This window comes from Anolis sagrei, chromosome 3, assembly GCF_037176765.1.
Source record: "Anolis sagrei isolate rAnoSag1 chromosome 3, rAnoSag1.mat, whole genome shotgun sequence".
In the NCBI taxonomy this organism is placed as follows: domain Eukaryota; kingdom Metazoa; phylum Chordata; class Lepidosauria; order Squamata; family Dactyloidae; genus Anolis; species Anolis sagrei.
Genome location: NC_090023.1, coordinates 155,382,002 through 155,394,149, shown reverse-complemented (window position 1 = coordinate 155,394,149; position 12,148 = coordinate 155,382,002). Strand labels below are relative to the sequence as shown.

General features: G+C 41.7%; 1 protein-coding gene across 1 annotated transcript in view; it reads right to left on the bottom strand.

Moving 5' to 3' along the window:
- Positions 1 to 4,273: 4,273 nt before the first annotated feature.
- Positions 4,274 to 12,148, bottom strand: part of TSPAN14 (tetraspanin 14) — a 66,896-nt gene continuing 59,021 nt past the window's right edge. Inside the window, exon 9 of the mRNA XM_060769014.2 lies at positions 4,274 to 7,225. Coding sequence (XP_060624997.1) covers positions 7,154 to 7,225 — 72 coding nt within the window. The 3' untranslated portion in view covers positions 4,274 to 7,153. The remainder of the gene's footprint in view (positions 7,226 to 12,148) is intronic.

The window sequence follows — 12,148 nt, the reverse complement described above, 5'->3', positions numbered from 1 at the left end:
TTGCACATGCAGTCAAAATATTTAAAAATATAAAATACCAAAATATGAGTTTGTCCATTTTTTCTATGTTGGGGGACTTTTGGGACACCCTGTGTTGGCAACACTGGTTAGGGCTGATGTGGAGTTCCACTACAATGATTCTCAGTCATGATTCAGTCTCCTAGATAGGAGACTGACACCTATCTAGACACCTTCTAGTTCAGTGGTTCTCAACCTTGGGTCCCCAGATGTTTTTGGCCTATAACTCCCGGAAATCCCAGCCAGTTTACCAGCTGTTAGGATTTCTGGGAATTGTAGGCCAAAAACATCTAGGGACCCCAGGTTGAGAACCACTGTTCTAGATGGTTGGGGCACTGGTAGGTTAAATGGAAACTATAATTTAAAAGCAAACTAATAATATTCCATATGCAAATGGCCATGCAGATGGCATAAAAGTTAACTTTAAGACTGAGAGGCATGAAGTATGTCCGATGTACCATCTTCTTCCCAATTCCTGTTCCTTTCCTTTGGTCCAGTGCCAAACAGAAGGAAATCTCTTGTCTTTTCATAATACTGACCAAAAACCATAGTAAGAAAAGGAGTGTGTCTTAATAATAGGCAGGAAAAACAATCAGATTATCATGGATCCCCGAGGAACATTTGTAAATACTGTCCCCATCCACTGACATGTGGTTCCCCAATATACCAAAGCTGAAAATGGTTTTCCATAGTCAACCTCATCCATCTCCCTTTCACTACTTATTCTTCACCCGTTATCATGCCTTCTTCCCTTTTAACCACAGCATATCACACTTGAAATCAGCCTCTTCCCATCTACTAAATCATGTAGAAATCCAGTTCTGCTGTATTTGGAGTTTTTGCACATGGTGGTAAACATGTAAAACTTGCCCATTTGGATCCAGTTTTATAAAGCCATGCAATAGGACTCTGTCAGCAATATAATTGGGCCATACATGTTTCCCCATGGCTCTTACTCGGCTCCTTTTTATTTTATCTCCCATCTTCTCCTTAACTTTTTGGGGTGCTTAAGTTTTGATTTTAGAGGGAGCTGTTATGCAAGGCAAAACCTGGGTAGAACATGGTGCAACAGGGTAGATCTTACTGAAAGGTTGCCATGTTAGATTGTTACTACAGATGATAGCTTTAATGACTATAATGATATAAAGCAATAATGTGAAGTACTCTGCAAAAGCTAAGTAATCAATAGTAGATTGATTAAATTTATACTGTAGATAGAGCACCGGGATTATGGCACAGCTGGCTGAGTGTCAGCTGCATTAAGATCACTCTGACCAAAAGGTCATGAGTTTGAAGCCAGCCCGGGTTGGAGTGGGTTTCCAACCAACTGTGTGTAGCCTGTTGTCGACCTTTGCAACCCAAAAGACAGTTGCATCTGTCAAGCAGGAAAATAAGGTACCATCTTAAAGTGTGGGGAGGCTAAATTAACTGATTTATGAGACCATAAAGAAGACTCCAGCAAAGCATTCCAGCGGGGAAGCATGCGAGGAATGCGGAAGTGCTTCATCAGCATCGCAGATGGACGATGAAAGCGACAGCTCCCCTGGCGGCCAGAAAAAGTTAAATAGCCTCTGTGTATGTCTGTATATGTTTATATGTCAAAAATTGGCATTGAATGTTTGCCATATATGTGTACACTGTAATCTGCCCTGAGTCCCCTGCGGAGTGAGAAGGGCGGAATATAAAAGCTATAAATAAATAAATAAATAAATAAAGGATACAAAAATCTGTTTGGCAGGTATGGGATGTAGAACAACTTCAGAAAGTGTGGTACAAAACATTTTGGGATGTTTTACAGAAGAGACAGGCAGTTGTAAAGACTCCTGGTGAAACAGAAACAACAATATATGCCGCAAAGGACTTTACTTGCATGAGCTCCAGAACAAAAATTTCTGTAACATTTTCTTTGCTACCACATCTGCAGATAATTGCTTTTTAAACATTAGGGGAATACAAAAGCAATTTCTAAGCCCGTTCGCGAGTTAAGTGTGCGTGTGTTTTTAAGGTAAGCACACTGCTTATATTCTTGAGATTGGATTCAGGGAAAACTATCAAATAATACCTTACTGAATAGCCTAATAATATTTAAATGTGTGGCCAGGTTTTAAGTAAAGACCTACCTATAGTAAGTATCGTCAAAGGTGGCTGCCCATTGTCCTTCTATCTGCATGGATAAATAAATTATCAATGGGTTGCTGTAGGTTTTTCAGGCTGTATGGCCATGTTTTAGAAGCATTCTCTCCTGACGTTTCATCTGCATCTGTGGCAAGCATCCTTAGAGGTTGTGAGGTTTAAACACAACCTCTGTGTTTAAACCTCACAAAAACCTCACAACCTCTGAGGATGCTTGCCACAGGAGCAGGTAAAACGTCAGGAAAGAATGCTTCTAGAGCATGGCCATACAGCCTGAAAAACCTACAACAACCCAGTGGTTCCGGCCATGAAAGTCTTTGATAAATCATCCATGGCTGCCAAACATGTTGGCTGATGCTTATGCAAATATCTGGAAAGTTACACAGATGCATACACGCTGCTTCAAGAAAACAGACAGTGTGTCTCTGTATTCGATAGCAATAAAGATGAGAATTCTTCCTCGGCAATCAGATATTTTCATAGTACATGCTACTGGACAAGATCATCAAAGAAGGACACTTTAGTGTATATACATAAGTCAATCATATGTATAGGAGTAAGGTATTGCTCACATTAACCCGTAGATAAGTCAACCCAGGTTTGGGGGTTGATTTTCTGGATTTATGCATGAGTACCTCCATTTCCTTGATTTTGCACAATTCCCATTCATCACTACGAAACTGTTCAGGTAGTTTCCTGAAGATTGTATATCCAGATTGGTTTTTAAGCAAGAAGGAAAGCCAACTGGGAAAAGACTTCCTTAGTAGCACTGACTCGTTGATAAACATACAGCCATACTTGATGTTTTTCAGGTGAGGAATTTGCTTGCGTCTTTAACCCTTATAACAGTGGTTCTCAATCTGTGGGTCCCCAGGTGTTTTGGTCTACAATTCCCCGAAATTCCAACCAGTTTACCAGCTGTTAGGATTTCTGGGAGTTGAAGGCCAAAACCTCTGGGGACCCACAGTTTGAGAGCCACTGCCTTATAAGATGGTTACGGCAAATGCTGCTTCACAATGTTGAGACAGGATGACTTTTGAGTCTTAACATTTACCAGTCTTATCCCTCCCCAACCCTCAAAATCACAGATTACTTGTAAGGGCTAGGGCTAGAGAGGGTTTGCTGATGTGAGGTTATTACCAGGGGCAAAGTAAAGGAGTCCTCCACAAGTAAATATATCAGTAACTAGAAAATCCTTGGTTTTCTAAAAGAAGATTCAGAAGGAAGTAATTCTTCTGGCTGCTCCTCAGGGAGAAAAGAGTAAACACATAGCAGAGAGCATTATCACCTCTGTAGAATGAGTTGCGATTATCTGAGCTGAGAGAAATTATTAGACATACATGGAGAGAGATCTTGCAAGTAAACAGGGTGGTGAACTTAAGACTCAGATTCAGAAACTCCACACAAACCAGAGAGTGAGAACGACGGAAATAAGAAGGTGGCAAAGAAAACAAGTAGGATGTATAATCTCATAGGTATATACACCGGGATTGTGGCGCAGCTGGCTGAGTGTCAGTTGCATTAAGATCACTCTGATCAAAAGGTCATGAGTTCGAAGCCAGCCCAGGTTGGAGTGGGCTTCCAACCAATTGTGTGTAGCCTGTTGTCGACCTTTGCAACTCGAAATACAGTTGCATCTGTCAAGTAGGAAAATTAGGTACCACCTTGTGTGAAGAGGCTAAATTAACTAATTTATGAGGCCATAAAAGATTCCAGCAAAGCACTCCAGCAAAAGCATGCGGGGAAGGCGGAAGTACTTCATCAGTGTCACAGATGGACGATGAAAGCGACAGCTCACCTGGCAGCAAGGAAAAAAAAAGTTAAATAGCCTCTGTGTATGTCTGTATAAGTTGTATGTCAAAATTGGTATTGAATGTTTGCCATATATGTGTACATTGTGATCCGCCCTGAGTCCCCTGCGGGGTGAGAAGGGCGGAATATAAATACTGTAAATAAATATCAGCATGCACCCACATATCATACAAAGAAGACACCAGCACTAGACAGTCCACTTGTCTATTTCTACTGTGTTCAGGCAGAAGATCAGTCTTCAGGCCAATAAGGTTTCTGTTTTGTCTCAATTCTTGGACAAAACACCCAGGAAACACACAGAAGTTGCTCATACCCATCAAAAACATTAATATTTCAGGAATGGTTTGTCTTTAAATGAAAAAAAATCAATACAGGCTCAATTTTAGATCTCGACACAATAGTTTCATCAGTCCATAAACAGGCTCATAAATTCTGGAAGTAACTTTAGTTTTCAAAACCAGTTTTCTATAAAACAAGATAGCATAGCATTTCTGTCAGAGAAATGTGGTCTTTTAAACAAGAGAAGCACACACACTTTTTTTTTGTTCTTACTGCTTATTCTATGTACAAAAAGATACAAAAGTATACAAATACAGACTTTTAAATGTGTATTTAGACAGTAGGAAAGCCCGAAGTCCCTGAAAAAAAAGCAATATGAAAAACAATGACACTATAGCCAGAGTTAAGCACATTTAGAAATTCATTACATTTAAGAGATTCAAAGTGCTTCCACTGGAGTGCAATCCTGTGCCTCTACTCAGAAGTAAATTACACCATATTCAGTCAGATTTACTGTCAGATTAGTGTGCACAGAACTGCAGCTTTGGTTGCACTTTGTTAGGAAGAAGGCCAATGCAGGGCTATTCTAATATTCTGAAACGTCTCTGTAGCTTCATTGTATGAAGTTATATCCTACAGAGGCATTTAAATAGAAACAACCTACAGGATGGTCCAAAATTTTGAAGGCACATGCCATCCATTTCAGTGAGAGCTCCTCTAAAACTACATGCATGAAAGAAAGATTGCATGTCCCCACAAGGTCAATAGCAATCCTGCTTTCAAAGAAGAAAGGCAACACTTTCTCTATTTGAAGTGAAACATGATCAGTTTTGGAAACACTTTAGAGCAGAACTTGAAATCACCTGACCCTGCAGATGCTGATGAACTGCAACTCTTAGCTGCTCTATCTGTGACAGCCAATCATGGGAACAGTTGTCCATCAACATCTCAGGGATGGGCAATTCCCACTCTTGCTGTAGAACGTATCTGCCCAACTTGTGCTCCTCCACCAAGCAGAAGGTAACAAATCAATTAGCTACCATTGTAAGGTGTGTCTACGCAGTTCTTATTTTTTAACAGTCTCAGGTAAACAGGAAAAGTGTAAGATAGCAAACCTCATGGGTCACAAACTCTGCAAATCTGCTCTAGAGCTGTATCCCAAAATAGATCAAAATATGACAAGTCGAAGTCTAAGCACATATACTTTCCAAGAAGACACATGAAGACAACATTATTTAACATTCTGTTTTTGAAGAGTCTTGCGTCATTTAAATGCCACTGGACCTTTACATGCCCCCCTTAACTTGCATATATGTGGGGGGACTTTAGCATATAAAGAACAGACAAAGATCCTTTGTGAGGCTTAAAGCTGGAGGAGTCAATAAGCAAGAAGTACCTGCCTCTCCTTTCCTTTTTTTGGCGGGACCCTCCAAACTCTTTGCCATCAAATTTGCCTATTGACACTGAAATTTAGCGACATTCTAATTGCCCAAAACAGCGATTTGCCTTTAAATTAAGGAAGGCTTCGTGGAACTGTGATAATGTTTGTAAACAAGAGCTCCTTTGTGCTTTGCATTAAAGGAGAATTGCCATATTTTGCCACAAAGGGGCAGGGGATTCATAAACTAGTGACTGATGAGTGCTCTTAATTTGTTGAGTTTGCTCTGAGTGGACTAATATTAGATTTAACACCTTATTTTTTGCTGGTGCTGGTACACAGTGGCAGCACAGTGTACAGCCCTCAGTAGAGCCAGAGGAGCTAAATGGCCCCCCAATCCCCAAAAGCTGCCCACCCCAAGTTTAAAGGCTTCTTAAATTGGTTAAGATACTACCATGAAAAGGAGGGAACAGGAATGGAAATGTAATTCTGGACATTTCTGATATACTTTCACAGAACTAGCAAAACGAGCAACTTATCAGTCCAGCAGATAAACGGTTTTAGAAGTGAATATTATATCAAACAGTATTAGAAAAATCGTAAGAGAAGATACATTTTTTTTGTTCAAACATCTATAAATAATGCCATATCACAAATGTCTGAAAGGCAGTATAGGAGCATCCAGTCTTGAATTTCCCAAAAAGGTCTGTGGACCAATGCTTCTGAGTCTACACATCACGACTACTTCATAAATCCACGTAGGTGAGGATTTTCAGTACAATGAATGTCCTTTTGAAAAATCTCCAGGATTCTCTTCTGATCCCTAACACCTGAAATGGATACATTAGGTCTGGTCAAAATAAAAGGAACCGTCTTTTTTACAAAGGCGAAGGTCCCTATTAAGACTTTAGGCAACGTTAGAAGCCAACCCCACCCTAGTTCTACCATCTGTATAAATATGGCTCTCATTTAAAAATCCCGTACAGTGAATGCTTCTGTTTGCCAAGAGGCACAATATTCCCTGAACAAGTATTTCAGCTATTAAAGATCTTTCACATATACCATTCCTGTCCCCAGGATGTAAACATTTGGCATCATGGGACTTTCTTCTAGGCATTGATCAACACTGGAAATGCAACAATTATAAGATATCACTACTGTAAAAGGAGAACTAAGACAGTACTCGTTTTAGGGCAGAAATTTCTAGAAATGTCCACTGCTGCCCTTTTTGAATCTTCACATCTGGGTACAAAAGACCAGAAATACACAAGTTCCCTTCAAAAGATTACAGTTGCAAAACAATTCATGAGGTGGATGGAAGAGGAACAGGATCCCCTGGCTCTTGCTTCTAGCTAAGCAGGATGGTATCCAGCTACACATTGTTTTAAAAGGAAATATTATGGCTTTAAGCTCTAGATGTATCAAGCTGTTTCCAGATCTCAGGTTTCCTTTCCTTTCCTCTCTTTATGCTGTGATGATGATGAAGAGCCATGAGATTCGGCTTATCCTCACAGTCAATCTCTGTTTTGATCTTCAGAATCGGAAGCCAGCCTTCACAGCTTCAATATCAGAAATCAGCGTCCTCGCCAGGAAAATCCCGAATATCTAACAAAGCAAAAAAGTGTGCATGTGAAAAAAAAGTTACTTGGAAAGGAGATACTGCTCCACAGATTGGGCCTCTTCCTACAATAACAACGAAGAGATAAATTCTGCCGTCTATGCTTTTCTCTTTGAAGCTTTTCTCTAGTGCTGGGATGATAAACAATCCAGATGCGAGGACTGTTCAGCCCTTGTTTTAAAAAAGAAAGATCCAAGCCTGAGTCTTCAGTGATTCAGGACCAAAGCAGCTTGTTGTGCTTAATCTGCCGAGAAACATGAACACTCATTTCAAATTGGAACACTTTTACAACTGCATTGTAAGATTCATGGGCTTAACTTTGAAAAGAAGTGCTTTCCTATTTCAGCACATCCAACAAATTTACTATTCTGTTTTCTCTATTCTATCTCAGAAGGCATTAGCAACTGCGTAAATCTTCAGTGCGGTATGTATGTGAGAGGAAAAAGAAATATTCCCAAAAGAATATGGTTCAGAGGGAGCTTTTCTATACACTTGTTTGATCCCCCCCCTTTCTCATGCATTGCATATAAGAACAACTCTCTGAACAATTTTGTTGACTCAGTGGGAAACAAAATGATATAGTCAGGATTACCAACCAGTTATTACTTTATTGATCCAGCCAATAAATCCTTTGCACATGAGTGTGTATATGGCAGACATTATTAAGAAGTTCACACAACCAATACAGTTTGCCTGTGCCAAATTATTCCCCTGAACGGCCAGATGCTACCCTGTCGTCGTCCCCCCCCCCCAAAAAAAACAAACAAAAACAAAACAAAACAAAAACACCAGGCATTTTTGAGACCAGAATTTAGCAACTATGCATCTTCAAATGGTATTTGCATGGGAAGAAGGCTTCAGCCATTATCTCACGGGTTGTTGTAGGTTTTTCGGGCTATCTGGTCATGTTCCAGAAGCATTCTCTCCTGACGTTTTGCCTGCATCTATGGCAAGCACCCTCAGAGGTCATTATACAAGGGGTATTTTTTAAGTAAGGTCCGTTTTGTTGTAGACACTAGTAGTTCACGCTCATACCGCAACGAGCGCGTGCGTCGTGTACCGGCATGCGTCGGGAACAACTGTGCTCAGTTTCTGCTCTGTAGCTAACCTGTACGGTTCTGTTCTGTGCTTTAAAAATGTTTAAGTCTATCAACTCACCCGCCGCATGTGAGGTTCACTCAGTGATATGGTTTTTGTCAGCAAGGAACCTGCTTGCTGCAGAAATTCATCGACAGATTTGTGAAGTGTACGGTGATACTGCCATGAGTGAAAGCAAAGTGCGTAAGTGGGTACAACAATTCAAAGATGGCCATGACAACGTCCATGATGAGGACCGTTCCTTGATGCGTGTCTGGTTCGCAGACCCAATCCCACCTCCTCCAAGATGAACTGAACCACCTCAACTGGGCTCTCCAGGCCAATGGATACTCCACCTCAGACATCAGAAGAGCTTCAAGACTAAGAACAAGCCACGAGAGTAAAGATGAAGATCCACCCAGAGGAAAAGTGTTCCTGCCATACATCAAGGGAACCACTGACCACATAGGGAAACTGATGAGGAAACACAACATACAAACGATCTACAAACCCACCAAGAAAATCCAACAAATGCTACGTTCAGCAAAGGACAAGAGGGATCCTCTCACCTCTGCAGGAGTCTACCGTATACCATGCAGCTGTGGACAAGTCTACATAGGGACCACCAAACGAAGCGCTCAGACACGCATCAAGGAACGTGAAATGCACTGCAGACTACTTCAACCAGAGAAGTCTGCCATAGCAGAGCACCTGATGAACCAGCCTGGACACAGCATATTATTTGAGAACACAGAAATGCTGGACCACACCAACAACCACCATGTCAGACTACACAGAGAAGCCATTGAAATCCACAAGCATGTGGACAATTTCAACAGAAAGGAAAAGACCATGAAAATGAACAAAATCTGGCTACCAGTATTAAAAAAAACTCTAAAATTATAACAGCAAAACAACAGAGAGGAAACAACCAGGCACAGATTAACACCTCCCAGCAAGAGATTTTCCCAGGCTCAGGCAGGCCTTCAAATGCTAATGAAGGTGATCAGCTAAACATTCACACCTAGCTCCAGCAGAGAAGAGCTCTTTGCCCCACCCCAGCCATTCCACAGATATATAAGCCCATTGTCCTAATTCCAACAGACCTCACTACCTCTGAGGATGCTTGCCATAGATGCAGGCGAAACGTCAGGAGAAATGCCTCTAGAACATGGCTCTATAGCCCGAAAAAACCCACAAGAACCTAGTGATTCCAGCCATGAAAGCCTTCGACAATAAAATGACAAATATGTATATATAACCAGGGCAATGAGGAGACTAAAGTAGTGGTGGTGCTTGTAGCTGAGGCTTAACTTTTAAAATGTTTTTGCTTGAGGCACTTTTTAAAGGAGTAACTCATTACTCCAACCAGAATCCTTTCTTCCAATATCTTCAGCTGCTTTTATCTGAGGTAAATCTCCTTCTCAATAAATGGATAAGAGTCTTGATTATAAAGAACTGATCAAGGAAATATTTATTTAAGGATTCACAGGTTTACAACGTTTGATGATTATTCTGTATTCCTTTATTCTGTATTATTATTCTGTATTCCTTTAGTTAAACAGTTTCCAGTATAACTCTCAGTATGGCTTTTACATCCACCAGACTAGTTTTAAACTTATTTCACTGCAAAGTATCTTTCTTTTCTTAACTGACAATTCAAGGCACTGACTTGCCTTTTTCTCCCTTCAGATATCCCCACTGAAGTTATGGATTTCTACTGGGATTTCTTTCCCCCTTAGCTCACGAGCTAATTACTCGTGAGCAAATTAGCTCGTGATTAGGGCGGGTCGGCACTGCTTGTGTTATTGGATCTCACAGCAGCATTTGACACAGTTGACCACAATCTTTTGACCCACCGCCTTGTTGCTGTTGGGAGTCAGGGGGACAGCTTTAAATTGGCTGTCCCCCTTTCTTCACAACCGTGGACAGTGAGTGGAGAGGGGAGGCCTGGTCTCTGAGAGGTCCCTCTATCTTGTGGGGTTCCTCAGGGGGCCATTCTCTCCCCTCTGTTGTTTAACATCTATATGCGACCACTAGCTCAGCTGGTTCGAGGTTTTGGGCTTGAGTGTTACCAGTACGCTGATGACACTCAGCTGGTGCTGAAAATGGAAGGCCGACCAGACTCTGTACCCGATTGTTTCCATCAGTGCCTCGAGGCCGTTACTGGATGGCTGCATGCCAGCAGGTTGAGGGGGAATCCAGCAAAGATGGAGATCCTATGGCTGGGTCAACCGGGCAGTGGGGACATCCAGCTACCTACCCTGGATGGCGAGGCGCTACGCCCGTCATCATTGGTAAAGAGTCTGGGAGTCCTTTTGGACCCTCTGCTGATGATGGAAGCCCAGGTCTCCACCGTTAGCAGAACCGCCTTTTTTCATTTGCGGCAGGCTAGACAGCTGGGCCCCTACCTGTCCAGGGACGACCTAGCTACGGTGATCCAGGCCACGGTCATCTCAAGACTGTACTACTGTAACACTCTCTACATTGGCTTTCTGTCGGTGATCTGGAAGCTCAAGCTGGTAGAAAATGCAGCTGCTCGGCTTCTTGCGGGAATTCCGATGAGATGCCACATAACACCAATCTTACTACAGCTGCATTGGTTAACAATTAAGCACCAGATCACTTTCAAATGATTGTACTCACCTTTAAGGCCTTGCATGGTCTGGGGCTGATGTACCTGAGGGACCACCTCTCCCCCTACCAACCCCAGAGATCCCTCTGTTCTGAGGACCAAGATTTGTTGGAAATTCCCAATGTCAAGACCTTGTACCTAACAGCAACCAGATGCAGAGCCTTTACAGCAGTGGCACCATCACTCTGGAATACTCTGCCACCTGAAGTCCGTGCCTTCCGGGATCAGCTTTCCGCAGGGCACGTAAGACATATCTGTTTTGACAGGCCTTGGATCCTTGATATTTTTAAATTGTTTTTAAATTATGTTAGATTTTAGCCTGTTCTTGTAAGCCGCTCCGAACCCCAGGGGAGTGGCGGCATATAAGTTTGAATAATAAATAAATAAATAAATATTTTAACAGGTCCAATTGACTCTCTAAACATACAAGCTGAAGACCTAAACCCCTGAGTTCGGTTTCTCCACACACCAGAACCCAACTTCCACTTTTGTCCACTGACTAAACAAAACTTTTTAAAAAATGCCTGCCTCTGCCAGGTAGGAGTTAGCTCCACCCCTTTGGCTTCTCTAACTTGGATACATTCTAACAGTTGGTTCCTTCTCTATGGCAACGCCTCAGCTCAGGGGACACATCAGCTGGCCTGAACCTATCATATCCCAACATCAATAAACACATTTAAAACATAAAATTATAATGTATTTAAAACATACATTATAATTAGCTATATCATTACATCATCAAATAAGTTCTTTGGTGTCTAAATCTGCTAGAATGGAAGCACATTTCAAGGGCAGGGATGGGGAGGAAGGGGAGAACATACAGGCTGAAAGTTGCACTGTGTGTTCCAACTTTGAGAATTCCGAAATCACATGTTAAATTATGTTCTAATAATAATATACAAAGAATACTTTATTTGTAATACACCCAATCTCCCTGAGGGGACTCAGAGCGGATTCCAGCACACACAAAGACAAACATTCAATGCCTAGAAACAAAGAAACACAGAAAAAGGTAAAGGCTTCCCCTTTCAGCTATGAGTGGTGGTACTCATCTCCATTTCTAAGCCAAAGAGCCTGCATTTTCTGTGGACACCTCCAAGGTCAAGTGGCCAGCGTGACTGCATGGAGTGCCATTACCTTTCCACAGAAGCGGTACCTATTGTTCTACCCACATTTGCATGTTTTTGAACTGCTAGGT